The sequence below is a fragment of the Urocitellus parryii genome, chromosome 6 (genome assembly GCF_045843805.1).
Source record: "Urocitellus parryii isolate mUroPar1 chromosome 6, mUroPar1.hap1, whole genome shotgun sequence".
NCBI lineage: Eukaryota > Metazoa > Chordata > Mammalia > Rodentia > Sciuridae > Urocitellus > Urocitellus parryii.
This window is the reverse complement of record NC_135536.1, coordinates 6,533,830-6,548,734: the sequence shown is the minus strand read 5'-3', so window position 1 is coordinate 6,548,734 and position 14,905 is coordinate 6,533,830. Positions and strand designations below refer to the sequence as shown.

The 14,905-nt window shown below is 51.0% G+C and overlaps 1 protein-coding gene across 6 annotated transcripts in view; it reads left to right on the top strand.

The window, feature by feature from the left end:
- Eml1 (EMAP like 1) overlaps positions 1 to 14,905 on the top strand; it is a 166,192-nt gene that overhangs the window by 129,142 nt on the left and 22,145 nt on the right. For 4 of the 6 annotated variants that reach the window (XM_077799411.1, XM_077799412.1, XM_077799410.1 and 1 more), the window contains exons 5-13: positions 3,407 to 3,435; positions 4,341 to 4,397; positions 6,857 to 6,986; positions 9,106 to 9,255; positions 9,994 to 10,063; positions 11,685 to 11,795; positions 12,510 to 12,605; positions 13,962 to 14,096; positions 14,702 to 14,801. In XM_077799411.1, coding sequence (XP_077655537.1) covers positions 3,407 to 3,435; positions 4,341 to 4,397; positions 6,857 to 6,986; positions 9,106 to 9,255; positions 9,994 to 10,063; positions 11,685 to 11,795; positions 12,510 to 12,605; positions 13,962 to 14,096; positions 14,702 to 14,801 — 878 coding nt within the window. The remainder of the gene's footprint in view (positions 1 to 3,406; positions 3,436 to 4,340; positions 4,398 to 6,856; positions 6,987 to 9,105; positions 9,256 to 9,993; positions 10,064 to 11,684; positions 11,796 to 12,509; positions 12,606 to 13,961; positions 14,097 to 14,701; positions 14,802 to 14,905) is intronic. The other 2 variants (XM_077799415.1, XM_077799413.1) reach the window with 1 other exon arrangement.

The following is a 14,905-nucleotide window of genomic DNA, read 5'->3' as shown; positions in this document are numbered from 1 at the left end:
ACCCTTCAGGCTGTGAGGTCATTTACCTTTGGGTATATTCTTAAGTGATCAGAGCTAATAGTCTTTAAGTTGTTTCAGTTCTGTGACTATCAGGTGAGGACCCCAGAAAGTCAGTTAGGTTCTTGTCAGTGATATTCGAGGAAGAGGGAAGTAGTATAATTTATAAGGAAGTGCGAGGCACTGTGTTACACTTCTCATTTAATCCTGCCAGTCCTTGCACCACCCAGTGGTCCAGTTTCTATTTTGTAGGTGAAGGAGACGAGGCTTATGGAGGGAAAGCACCTTGTCCCAACACCCCGCACCCATCAAAATCTGTGCTCCCCTGCTGAGTGAGGCTCAAGCTGTTGGTTCTCATAGGCAGTGTCTGTGAGGCAGTAGTTGGGTCCCCATCAGAGTGTCCAGTGGCTTCTGAACATTTTTAATAGGTGCTGCCTGATAGACCCTGGCCCCGTAAAAGCCGTGTGGAGCCATTATTCACATGGCAGGGTACTGTGACTCCCCGTGATGATCTTATCCCCTCACATGGAACCCTTTCCAAGGAGAGCCAGTGGTGTGGATGAGTGGTAGGGAGGTGGCTTGCTGGACTTGGTAGTGGCTCCTCCTGACCACACCGTAAAGTGAGGTTCTCTGCTCAGGCAGCTTCTGGCCCCTGCCAGCCTGCCAGGGCAGTGCCAGGTGCTGTGAGGTCCTTCCTGGGTCACGGTCTGTCTGAGGCCTGACACGGGCTCAGCCTCCAAGCCCTGTCAGGACGTAGAGTGAGTTGGTCCCCCGGATGTTGGTGTGAGCGCAGCTCCCCACGGGGACATGCTGTCTGTCACATCAGGTCCTAGCAAGCTGTCCCCTGCTCTTTCCTCCCTGGGACACGCTGCAGAAGAAAAGGAAACAGCCACCCAGAGTCCAAGTGGGCACTCGGCCCTCACGGGAGGCAGCAGCGGCCACTTCCCGGCACCCAGGATGCAGCCTCTGTTGGTGGCAGCGGCGGAGTCCTGTCTTCACCCCCGACCACTCACATCCAGCTGCAGGGACATCTGGCTGCGGGGACCTCTGAGAGTCCCAGGGGCTGCTTCTGTCTTGGACACGCCCTTCCTGCCGAAGCAGGATGTCTACTCCAGAGGTGCCGCCAGGGCAGCCAGGAGGCCAGGCTGGCCACTGGGGGCCCTACTGCCCTCCCTGTGGGCAGTGCCGATGCACTCTGTGCTGGCCGGGCAGGAGGAGGACACTGTTCCCTCTAGGATAGGGCAGGGAGCCCCACCCCAGCTGAGCTGCCATGTCACCCACGTCACTTTTCCACCTAGCACATGTTGAGGAATAGGGCCATCAGACAAATGACACCATGCCTAGAGAGGCCCTCGCCCCCTTCTCAGCACGTCCACACCTGTGTTTGCACCCGGGCTCAGGGAGGCGCTCAGGGCACAGCTCTGGCTGACGGGCTCTGATGGGGCCACCGCGCCTTCAGCTGTGGGCCATCGTCACCACCTGTCATGGTGCCTGGCCGAGGAGGTGCTCAGAAGATCCTGTGTCATTTCTTGGGTGGCTCTTAGGACCTTCACCCGTGGGCGCAGGTGAACTGGCCTCCCCTCAGCCCTCCTCCTGCCCGTTAGGGAAGGTGCTGGTGCGTTGGCAGGGAAAGGGGTTGAAGTGAGTACAGGGTTTCTTTTTCTTTCTTGATCTTTCGCTTTTTTTTTTTTTTTAAAGAGAGATAAAGAGAGAATTTTTAAAAATATTTATTTTTTTCAGTTTCCAGTGGACACAACATCTTTATTTTATTTTTATGTGCTGCTGAGGATCTAACAGCGCCCTGCGCATGCCAGGCGAGCGTGTTACCACTTGATCCACATCCCAGCCCCAAGAGTCCACGTTTTCTAAGAAAAAGTAATTTTCTAAAATAATGAAGCGGAGCAGTAGCACATTTTCTAAATTCCGCACCAAGAAGTGATCAGAGTTTAGATGTGAGGAAGCAGCTCTTTGTGCCACCTCAGTCCCCCGGCTCTCACTGATCTTCATTGTTTACATTCACGTTACCTTTTTATGACTTTAATAGAAGAATTTCTCAAGGCCAGGCACAGTGACTCACGCCTGTCATCCCAGCTACTCGGGAGGCTGAGGCAGAAGGGTCACAAGTTCAAGGCCAGACCAGGAAACTTAGCTAGACCCTATCTCAAAATAAAGGACTGGGGGTGCGGCTCAGTGTTGGAGTGCCCTGGGTTCCATCCCAGTACTGCAAGAAAGAGAATGAGCGAGAAGATGGGGAGAGCAGTCTTCCGAGTGTTTGCATTTTAGAAAACGTCCCAGCTGTTTATGTCTGTGCTCGTGGCTTTTGCATCTTTCTACCTTTGGGATCATCATGAGGAAAGGAATAGTTGCCTTCCCTGAGCATCTGCATCTGCCTCGGTTTGGGGTTTCCATAAGCACCAGAGGCCGAGTACTCTATCAAGAAAAGAGGTTTATTTTGGCTCATGGTTGTGAAAAGTTCAGGATGGGGCAGTCACATCTGCCACATCCATGGTGGGAGCATGCACAGAAGAGGCCCAGACCCTGGGTGACCTTGCTTCGTAATAGCCCTCTTTTGAGGTAACTGGCCCAGTCCTGAGAGCCCTGGCTCACTCTGGGACACTTAATCCAGGCTCTTGAGAGACAAGAATCCATTCATGAGGGTGGTGCCCTCATGATCTCACTGTCCCTTAAAGAGTCCCGACACCATCACCATGGAGACCACAGCAGCACCCCGACCTTGTCTGGAGTGGAGGTAGTACTGTCCCTGCCAGTGGCTGACCTGTCGGGGCCTGAGCAGTGGCCCCACTGCTGTGGTGTCCGAGGGTCTGTAGTGGAAGTTTTCTGGTGGAACTCTAGCCCTGCAAGTGACGTTGGTCCTTCAGAGGCCCGCCCCTCCAGCCCCTGAGAGACTTGGTCCGCAGGTGCAGGCACAGGTGGGTTCAGCCTGCTGGGTGGGGTAGCTGGGCGGCCGGGGTCAGTTCCCCCACTTCTCACATGACGTGCCTCTGGCCTCCCTCCTGTCTTCCTCAGGAGGATCATCTGCCCAGGAGAAGAGCACACCCACAGGTCTCTCATCAGGAAGTTGTACTTTAAATCAGGTCTTTAGGTCTGTCGGAAGAGCGTGGAGAAGAGAAGCCATTTCACACATTCAATAGAGCCGTCCTTGAATGTTCCCCTCCTCTCAGGAGTAGCACAGCTTGGTGACAGACGGTTCCAACATCTTGTACCTAGTTTTGGACATTTTGTTACCTGTGTTCCGTTTGCGACCACGCTGTTTTGCTGTTCTTATTAACGCACGTCATTGCATGGCTTTCCCGAGGTCCACCCGTGCACCGTGGGCTGAGGGTGGGTCAGGGAACAAGACCAAACACCCAGGCTCCTTTTAAAAGATGTTTTTGGTTTCTTTCCACAGCAAACCCAGGGAGCCCGTGTTCAGTGCAGGTAAGTCTGATTTAATTTTTGTATGGGTGTCCCTCCCTCCCTCCCTTGGACGGCCTTAATAAGTGGCTGTAATGTGGATCTTGACCGAGGGGCAGATAAGCAGTAGCTGTCTCGGGGTCAGGCGGTCCTGGTATTTGGGGACGAGTGGTAACGGGCAGCCTGGTGTAGGGTCACGCGGCTCAGAGAACAGCAGGATCGTCATCCAGCAGTCACAGGGCCGGACCCTCACCTGCCCGCTCTAAAACCCATCTAAGACACGCCAGGAAAGAGCTCAGAGTGGTGTGCCACCGCGTATGTGCATTAGAACCTCTAGGGCAAAGACTTCTGGCCTTTCATTTTCCCTTACTAACTGGGCTTCTGTCCACATGCGCATTCTCTCCCAGAGAAGGTTTCTGGTGCGTTGAGTTCTGTAACTTTGTCTAAAAGTAGCCTTAATTTTTCTGCCTATGGTTTCCTAAACTGCAAACTAATAGTTCATGTGTACCTTTCCATGTGTCTTTTTAAAGCACACTTTGTAATAAGGTAAATGCTGGGGCTTTTAGCATTTTAGTCTTACTTTAAAGTGTATTTAAAATGCAAGACAAATTTTTCAGGTGTGTAACTGGTTAAGTTCATGTAATGTTAATGTTTCCAGTTTTTCCCCCTCAAATTCTAAATTAAAACCCAGAAGGCAGCTTTGTGTCCCTCAGCACGAGCTCTAGTCTCATTCCATTCTCAGGAAGCAGGAGGTTACTCACTGAGAAGGTGACTGCCCAAACTCTCAGGCCCACACCTCAAGCGCCTTGTCAGAGCCCCCGAAATGTCCCGATGGCCCGCGGGAGGCAGGGCAGCTCCTGCAAGCTAGTTAGCCAGCGCCCCCGCAGGCAGGCCGGCCACACTTGCAGCACCCACGTCTCTTTATCTAGCCCTTCAGTCTCTGTCTCCGAAATCACAAGGGAAGCGCCGGGTGACGCACTGCAAAGGTAGGCAGCACTCCGAGCCCATAGCTCTCTGAGCAAGGCTGCTACCCCGGCTCCAGAGACCGCTTTCATACAGGCAGACCCTCCTTGTATGAAAACGCTTCTGCGACGCAAACACCCCGTTCATTTCTCGTGAAAGCATCCCTGAGCATTTCCTCGGGTGGCCTTTAATAAGCAGCTATGATTTGGATCTTGCCTGATTATTGGTTGATTATAGGAATTCTTAAAGTCTCCATCAACCTGAAGAGAGCTATAGGGCAGCCCTGGATGTCCCACTGTTTGGCACAGACCCCGCACTGCTGCTGGCCTCTGCCCACTCGTGCCTGCCAGGTTGTGATTGCACGTGGTCATCCTAACAAGCCTGAGAAAAGCATTGCTTTCCCTCGCTGCATTTTGGCTTTAGACATTGGACATCTGGGCCACTGTACAAATAGCCACACCTGGGCCACCAGTGCTGGGCCAGCATGTGACGACAGCTCACACTGTAGGCTTCACATAGGTGGACCGCGTGCTCTCGGTGGCCCTGTGTCAGCCGTGTCCTGTGAGTGTACAGGCAGATCATTCACAGCCTAGAGAGCCAGCGGAGTCACTTTTTGCTTGACTTTAATGCCATCACCCCTGCTTCCCTTCCCACTAGCGTTGGCTGCTGGGCATTGAGAGCCCCCACCCGTGGTCACCACTCAGTGTGGGGAGCTGAGGTTTGGGTGGGACTCGGGCTCGAGAGGAGCTCAGCAGCGGATGGGGCATAAGGCAGCAGATGTGTGGCCAGACAGGAAAGTCCCTGTGGCAGTGTGGCCAGGACCTTGGGTAAGGTGGCACCCAGTAGGGCTGTTAGACCTGCCTGGTCCGGCAAGTCAGAGGGCAGGCAGAGGGCAGGCAGAGGGCTGAGATGTGGCTCAGTGGCAGAGCACTGGCCTGGCCTGCGGCGGGCCTGGGCTCCATGCCCAGCACCGCACACACAAGATGGCAGGCACAGGACTGCATGGAGGAAGTGCCAGGTGACATCCAGCTTGGCCCAGGATGGGTTTGGTGGCAATATAGATGACGACCCCGGGGGCCATGAGAGAGCCTTGAATGGCATGGCCTCAGATGGGCAGCTCCCAGCACAGGGAGGGCAGCAGCAGCCACGTGGGGAGCATTCTTTTTTTCTTTAATTTTTAGTTGTAGATGGACACAATACCTTTATTTTATGTATTTAACTTTCTTACGTGGTGCTGGGGATTGAACCCAGTGCCTTATGCATGCCAGGCAAGTGCTCTACCACTGAGCCACAGCCCAGCCGGTGTGGGGAGCATTCTAACAGGAGGATTGGTGGAGCGCAGGCTCAGCCTGTGCAGGGTGGGCACGTTCGAAGCTCTTACTTAGAGTCAAGCTGAGCACACAGAGTGGAGATCATCACACGCATGCCTTTAGACTCTAGAGCACATGCACACAATAACATAGATCAGGGCCTCTTCGTTTTTGAATAATATTGCATGTGGCATTGTTTGAAAATCCTGAGGAATAAGACTTACGAAACTAATTCGTGATTGTGGCACTCACAGTACTGTAATTACTCCATGATGTTCCTTACCAGTTTCCTCTCTGCGAATGGTTTTCTGTTGGGTTATGGACAGACAGCGCTGGTTCCAATGGCCTGGTTTAAATGTCATTAAGCCTGGGTCCCTTGTGTGCAGTGGAGCCTCGCTGACTCTGAGCTGAATTCATCAAAAGCTCAGGGAACACCTCCTCTGCTCCTGCTGTGTCCTGGAAATCTAGACAGAACACCCCATGCTGGCTTGTTTATGGACCAGAGGTTGCCCCAGGTTTTCACTTTACCCCTATAAATTTTTAAAATATCAAGTTATTTTAATAGAAATATTCACTCTAGAAAGTTCTGCCTCCTGGTCTCCCTCTCGTGGATATTCTGTTTTCCAGCATCTCCTGGAGCATTTCCCTTATCAAGTCACCTTGCATGCGCTCCTCCTGCTGATTCTGTGTGCTTCACACTTGAAAGAATCTGTCCATGTGAAAGATAGAGGAAGGCTTGTTTTTATACTTTGATATAGCAAACCAACTTAAATATTGATACATTGGGATTTACACACATTGAACTCAGTAGGAAATTAGGTGGGTCCTTGTGTTGCGGTGTTGGTATGGCTCCTTTCCCCTCCTGGAGAGAGAGGTGTGAACCCTGAAGTTGCCCCAATAGCTGTCAGCATCTCGTCCTTTCTGCCTCTTAGGATTTTGTGCATATTAGATACATGACGCACACGTACCTAAGTAAGCAGAATATCAAAAAAAAAAATTTATTTCCAGCCATTTAATTTTCTGTGTCAGCTATTTTTCCCTGGGATAGTGATTAGAAATGATATAGGGTGACGTTTTCACTTCTGCAGTGACAAGCTAGAGAGAATATGACATTTGTTTTCAGGTGCGCCGGGCACTGGGGGTTCTTACTGACATCTTTGTTCTTTTTGTAGAGGAAGGATATGTGAAAATGTTTCTTCGCGGACGCCCTGTTACCATGTACATGCCCAAAGATCAAGTGGACGCTTACAATTTGGAAGCAAAAGCTGAACTCCCCACCAAGAGGCTGAAACTGGAATGGGTGTATCCTTTGCTCATTGACTAGGTCTCACACCGGGTGAGCAGCCATGAGTGCTTGAAGTCTAGTTGCAAAATTTCACAGAATGTAAGTCCTCTTGAGTTTTTGAAAAAATATTTTACTCTCACTTTTTAAAAGATCAATTTTACAAACGTGGCCTACGTCACGACCCAGGACAGCATCCTAACATCCTCTAGAGGAGCTGTTAATGTGGGGGTGAACTGACTCGTGGTTTGTGGTTCTTGCTCCAATACATTGACATTGTTTTCTTGAAAATATTAAAAGGCTACATGAGGGTATGAATGTATTTGGGGGAGGCAGGAAGATGGATCATTAGTTGATGGCCCGAATTTCAGTCTTTCCAAAAAAAGCTAACTTTGGTTAGTTAAAAACAACACATCAAGAAACAAGCTTAGTGAAAATGCTTAAAAACAGAGAGAATCTGGATTCTGGTGAGAATGAAGGAGCTGGTCACTCTTCACAGCAGCTGTCACGTCTTTGGTAAACCCTGCGAGGACTGTGGAAAGGCCAGGAGCTCTGAGAATTCACCAGGAAACAGCCACAGAAATGCCAGAAAATACAGAGCTCATGAATGAGAAAGTGGGGCTGTCCAAAATGACCAGACCACGCTGGCAGCACCACGCTGGTGGCACCACGCTGGCAGCACCACGCTGGCAGCACCACGCTGGCAACACAGTTTAGACCCAAACCCAGGGGGTCCCCAGGAGAAGGACCTGCACTCCCCCTCAGCCAAGTGGGAACGCGGCCAGTGTGAGGAGCCCAAGTTCAAGGCCAATACCGAGGGCTGAGGAGACGTGGAAGACTAAGCACACCTGCACATGAATGGAGTGAACCCCGAGGCTTCTTAGAGCCGGGCGCAGCAGGAATGCAAACAGCTTTCTTTAAAAAGGGTGGTCTCCCACCAAGGTCTAGGGTGCCACTGTCTGACCCTGCCCTCTAACTAACGTTCTTGGAATGGAACTCTGTGAAGTTTGGAAAAGTGTGCTTCCAGGGACACAGCCAGGGACGAGGAGCGCGCTGGCTTTCTTCTCTCCCTGATTCAGCCACTCATCTCTCACTCTAGAGGAAGGCTGCCTCGCTCCTCTCAGGCTGCAGAGAGGAAAAGCCCTCCGCCACCTCCAGCAAATGCTTATCTGTCACCTGTTCTCTGCCAAGCCCTGGGACAAATCGTGAGCCCCTGGCTGAAACTGAAGGTGTGGTGACTTCATTGAGAACAATGGCTGTTTCAGATTAGGAAATCCTACTTTATCATCTGTACCCAGATTTCTCCTGAAAAGAAATTTTGTTGTTGTTTTAGATTCACATGTTATAAGCGTTTGGCTGCCCCCATTTGGAATCTGTCTTGTCCCATGTCATTGAAGAGATCCATCTCTTCTCTAAGTCAATAGTGGTGTATTAAGTGGTTAATTCAAAACACCTTTATCCAGTCCACTTCTTATTCATATTTCAGAAGATGTAAAACAGTAAAATTTGCTTCAAATAAATGGTATTTTTTTTGCCAGGCTATTTTTACAGCCAAGTTCAAGTGAGGTTTTACACTCAAAATAGTTTTCAAGGTTATTTTTTTAAATATTTTTTTTAGTTGTTGATAGACCTTTATTTTATTTATGTATTTATATGTGGTGCCAAGAATCTAACCCAGTGCCTCACACATGCTAGGCAAATACGCTACTGCTGAGCCCCAGCCCCAGCCCCAGTTTTCAAGGTTTAAAAGTACATGTGTCAAAATTTTAACAAGGATAATTATCCCTAAAGAGCTGGGGCCAGGAAGACCTAAACATTTTGTGTATGCATGGGTGTATGTATGTGTGTGTGTGTGTGTGTGTGTATGATTTGTACCTTTTTATGAATACATTTATCATGTTTTTAAGGTCTTTTTTTTTAGTAAAAGATTCAGTTCCTAGCCTCATAATTGACTCGATAAAATAGAACTAATTTTTGTATTATTAAAAATTTGCATTCACATTGCATCAGTGACCGTGCCCAACTTGATGCAGCCACATACTGGACTGTGAGGGTTTTCAGGATACCCTGTTTGGATCATAAAGTTGCTGATGTGCCTGCTCTCAAAGGGAAGCCATGTTTACCTTGACGCACACCCAGCTACGGGTACCGGGGGCGAGACTGTCGGAACAACCTGTACCTGCTGCCGACAGGGGAGACGGTGTATTTCATCGCCTCCGTGGTGGTGCTGTACAACGTGGAGGAGCAGCTGCAGAGGCACTACTCGGGCCATAATGACGACGTGAAGTGGTGAGTCCTCAAGAGCTGGAGGTGGCATTAGCAGGAAGGTCAGTGTTGGGATGTGAGCCCCAGGGAAGGAGGGGAACCACAGCAGGCTCCAGCCGAGCTCTGCTCTGGGCATGTTCACTGCTAGCACCTGGCCTGCCGCCCCCCTCCAGGTCTAGCTGTCCATCCTCGGGCACAGAGTCTAACCAGCCAGTGACCTCAGGCAATGGCCCTGCAGGCCTGCCCACACGGCTTCTTAACACGTTGCACATAATGGCTATTTGCCTCGTGTTTATGGCTAGTCTACCCTTTCCCAATTTGTCTACAGCTTTTGGTAAGAATATCATTCCTGGAAGTTTGGATGAATGAATACATGTAGCATATATGTGTGTTTGTCCTGGTCAATGAAAAAAAAATCCCATTGGCAAAGATGAGGTGCCTTTCCTATTTAACATTCTCCAGTGACTTCTTAACAAAGGGTGGAGGCTGATTAAGTGGTTCGCAGGTTAAAATGGTTATTTTCCCAGCAAAGGATGCTTTTGCCTTGAGTTTGAAAGTTCTCCAGGAGAAATTCGAGACTGAAGATGAAATGAAGTGGGCACTCACTGTGCACGGAGGTTGGGGTTGGGGGGCTCATTGTGCCTTCTAAGAAGTCCAGGCCTTGTGTTTCCTATGTTTAAATGTTTGACTAGGTTGCACTTGGCCAGGGAAGAGCAAGGCCTGCCTTTAAGGGCAGGTGTCTTATAAATATCCTCTTTTCAGCCTAGCAGTTCACCCCGATAGGATCACTATAGCAACAGGACAAGTCGCAGGCACGTCTAAGGATGGAAAGGTAAGTTGTACTATCTGTTCTTACTATTATTTCCTGAAAACACTGCCGATGGTGCCCCCCACTTGGGTGCAGGTGTGGCATCTGAACACCTGACTCCCTCACCAAGATTGCTGACTGCCACTCACGGTCTCGCCGTGGACTTAAAAAGCAGCGTGTTCTTGCCTAAGACTTCACAATTCTGAACATACCTACTTGCACACACGATAAGCTTTGAAATTGCAGGTGCCTGTTTGATGTGTAAGGTTAAAGCCATAATGAACAGTCCCTTGGGTGTGGGTTAGGCAGGTCAGTGAGAGAAAGCCAGCGCGAGTTAATAGAGAATGACAGTGTTTCCATCTGGTGACTGTCATGTCTTACTAAAAACTCCTGTGGCCTGTGATACCTTGTTCACAGAGGTATCACAAATGAGGCTCATATTTGTGTGACCTGTTACTAAAATAACCACATTCAGTACTTCTGTTCTTATCAATGAGTTTTCTCTCAGAAAGAATGAATGTGACTGTATTCTAGGAAACATTTTAATAACATTGAATTTTAAACATTAACTGTGTGCTGTTTTCCATTAAAACTCTACACTTGAAAAGAATTAATAGGGATAGTGGAAATCAGACTCCAGTTATGCAAATTCACATAAATGGAACAGGCGCTCATCTTTTCTTGTTTTACACAGCCTTGAAAATTTCTTTGAAATGAGTAGTGACCCTTTGTTCTGCCCTCTGGTGGCTTGATGTTGTATTTCAGTTCTGGCATTGAAATTGAGTCAGAACTTTTAGAACCTGAGAAAATGCTGTGGTTCCCTGAGCTCATCCAGTTTACCCTGGAGGACCGTACAGACACCCAACTACTCAGAGATAAGGCCAGACCAGAACCTGGTTCACCTAATGCCTCTGACCACCAGAGACAGTGCCCTGTCTTGGTAACAAATCAGCAGGTTGTTCTACAATGTTTTCTTCTATACGGAAGAGAGAGGTTAGGATAAATAACCCCGGTCACAGTTGAGAGGGTTTTGAGCGAGTTATGACAACCCTAAGTTTTATTTATGCATAATCAATAGCCTGATTTGCTCCTGTTGAGCCCAGGCATGTCAAACTATCACTATTTGGCGGTGACCATTTGGATGAACTTAGACATACTTGTGCCTTAGCAACCGAATGGACTTTAAAAGGAGAACCCTGAGCCAGGAGAAAGTGGGGGCCTGCAGCCCCAGCTACTTTGGAGGCTGAAGCAGGAGGAGTTTGAGCCTAGTCAACACGGTGAGACCCTATTAAAAATAAAAATAACCCTCATATGCGATGCCCCTTTCCTTATCCTTTTCCATTGCTAAAGTTACGACATACCCAGATAGGCACATTGTACGGTCAGGTCCTTGGTATGGTTGTCAAGAGCTGCCAAGTCAGGTTTTAAAACTCGGTGGACTTCTAGTGTTGAGCTGGCCACGGAGCCCAGGCCCCCTGTGGCCACTGGGATGTCTTGTCTCATTCAGAGGCAGCTCCTCAAATGCAGGGGAAAAAATCTTTGGTTTTTGACAAAATCGCAGTTGCTTCCCGGGTGATCGTGTAGCTTCCAGGTGAGGAGGGACAGGTCAGTCGACGGGACTGATGGCATCATTTGTTCATAACAGCAACTGCCCCCTCATGTGCGCATCTGGGATTCTGTGACATTGAACACGCTGCACGTCATCGGGATAGGCTTCTTTGACCGAGCTGTCACCTGCATTGCATTCTCAAAATCTGTAAGTATGAAGCCGTGGTGTTGTGGCCTCGGGCCTCAGGGGGAGCCCCCAGGCTGGAGTGGGGGGCTTACTGCCTGTGCAGGTACAGATTCGCACTCTGGGACCTTCTGGCTTCCCAGGTCCCCTCATCAGGGACACTCTTCCAGTCGTACGCTTCAGCCACGTGGGCGTGGTAAAGGAAACAGCCACCACCCCCATATTGTCCTCATGTTCTTCGAGGCAGCCTTCCTGCTCTGCCTTGAACGTCACCTGCTGCCTTGGCAGGTGGCTTCCACTGGCCCCGTGGCCTGTGCAAACAGGTTGGAAGGGGCCTCCAGGCCTCCCGGCTCCCTCAGGGTGTGCTGGCCCGGCCGATCCACACTTCTTCATCCAGCTCACACACATGCACACACGTGCCCACACACATGTTCACAGCCACAGCTGAGACAGACCCAGGCCCTGCCGCCAAGGGCACTCTCTCCTCCGGGAGCTGCCCTGAGCCCTCTGGGCAGAGTTTCCTAGAGCCTGGGATGGGGAGCTGCCTCTGACCGCGGCCCTCCCACTCTGCCCCTCGGGAGCCCAGGCTCACTGCGCGCCCCGTCTGCCAGGGATACGGGTCCCAGAAGCAGCAGGTGAATAACCGCTGACTAGAGTAGCAGTTTCTATGAAAAGCAAATCGTGTGCATCCCAGTTTACTCTCAATGAGGTCTTGCTATGAACGGCTTTCTCTTCCAGAACGGAGGAAGCAACCTCTGTGCTGTGGACGACTCCAATGACCACGTACTGTCCCTGTGGGACTGGCAGAAAGAAGAGCGGCTGGCCGACGCGAAGGTCTCACTCAAGCCCCAGCGCGACTCCCCACGCAGGCCCTGGCACAACCTCAGCCCCTCAGCGGCTCCCAGCTGCCCCTGCCCCACCCTGCCCCAGTGTGGCTCCTTTCCCTTGAGGTCTTGTGGCCCCACCCGTCCCCTGGCAGGACCTGATCCTGAATGCTGTCACAGTGATGTCTTTGTTCACTTTTTGTTTCACTCCCTAGTGAGGGAGCTGCGGCAGCCTCTGCTGCCAGGTGAGGCAGCCAGCACCCGAGCTCCAGACACTGCCCCAGCCCGGGCACCTCCCAAGCTGAGCAGACTCTGGGGGGACTGGAGGCCCATCAGATCCCTCCTGGGGTTCTCCCTGCAGTGGTCCACTCTGGCCCTCTTTCACTGCCTTGAATCCATTTTACCCAAAATGTCAAATTAATGTTCCTGAAGCTCCTTATGTTTTCATCCTGTTGAGATCATCATTGGGTTTCTATTTTTATAGAACTGACTTTGGATTTCTCATCTTGGCATCTGTTAACCTTAGATAACCGAACTCACCTAACATTAGAGACACCACCAGACAGCGTTACTGGTCTCACACCAGGAGGACCGCTGGATACCTTACTCTCCTGACACTGGGGTCACTCCACTGACCTTTCACACCCAGCCATCTCTTGTGTGTCTGGGAGGCAGATCCGGTGCTCTGGTCAGGCGTGCTTCCTGTCACGCTGGAGCCCTGCCGTCCAATGTCTCGTCAGGAATTCTGGGTGTCCTTGCCATGTTGCTAGGTGGGAAGTGATTGGCAGCAAGTTTTCATCCAGGTTCAAGGACATGTAACTGAATTCCCGGCAAGGCCAGGTTTAGCAGACCGAGTGCAGTCCTAGAGGCCAGGAGAGCAGTTGAGACCAAAGACCCAGACCCAGCACAGTGGACCCCAGACTGAGCCTCAGGCAGAGGCCCAGGAACAGGACCCAGAGCCACCCTGACGGGGCAGGGGTCAGGGCAGCCAGGACAGTGGGGCTATGGGAACCCAGATTCCCACCCTTCTCTGGAGTTCCCCCTGCGGGTGGGGATGAGGCCTAGAGCTCAGCACCTTGCCATGCGCCTGGCCTGGGAGATCAGCATGGGCACTGCAGCCCTCCTGCCCTGTGTGGTTCGCTGCCCTGAGCTCCCCATCCTCAGGGCTCACAGCCAGCGGGCTCAGGCAAGGGGGTGGTCAAGGCGCGTGGCCAGTACCACTTCCTACAGGGTGAATTCCTTGGGAAACTCAAAAGGCATCGTGCTTGGCTGGAATGAGTTGTTTATTGGTAGTTCAGATTTATTTTCTTAAGAGAAAATGGTCTTAGGAGATTCCAGGCGTCTGATTGCCCTGTTTCCCCTCAAGTGTTCTAATGAAGCTGTGTTTGCTGCGGACTTCCACCCCACGGACACCAATGTCATAGTCACATGTGGAAAATCACACCTCTACTTTTGGACACTTGAAGGAAACTCCCTTAATAAGAAGCAAGGATTATTTGAGGTAAAGTCACGTCTTTTGTTTAGTTTTCCCCTGGGAGGTGCATGTGATCAACTGGGCTTTAGGGGGGCGCTGAGGTGTCTCAGTCTGGACTGCACCTGGGGGTGTGGTGGCACATCATGCACTAGGACCCCTCATCCAGACAGGAGCCCCCTGTGCCTGTGGGCCTCACTGGTCACGCAGTGACCAGGGCGGGGAGCAGGCCCCGGAGAGGAGCTGGGACGGCACAGGCCAGAGGGTGCGTGGGGGCGGCCGTCTTGTGAAGGGTGCCGGAGGCGTGTGTGCCTTCTATGGGCCGGGAGAGCACGCAGGGACCTTCTCCGGGGCTGTTTGGAGGGTCCTTTGCTCTGGCGTGGGGCTCTGCTTCTCATTCTGTGGTCCAGACAACACCCCTGAGCAACCTCAGGATTCCCCCGCCATTGGAGCCCCAGAGTCTCTCCTCCTCTTGGAGCAGCATAGTTCTGTAAAGGTGGATAAAAATGGAAGCCACAGGGTGCTGGAGAGGCCGACGCCGCCCCGAGGGGATTGCTGTGGCTCCAGCTCTAGAGACCACAGGAAAGACTGTCCTGATTCAATACACTTATGTATGTATTTACTACATTCTGCAGAAACAGGAAAAGCCAAAGTTTGTCCTCTGCGTGACATTTTCTGAAAACGGTGACACCATTACTGGAGATTCCAGTGGCAACATCTTAGTATGGGGAAAAGGTAACAGTGCCAATGCTTTGGTAATAAGCAAGACTTCAAGGATGACTTCTATAAGAACTGTCTGTTGATATGATCCATGGAGTTACTATTAAATTCCAGGGGGT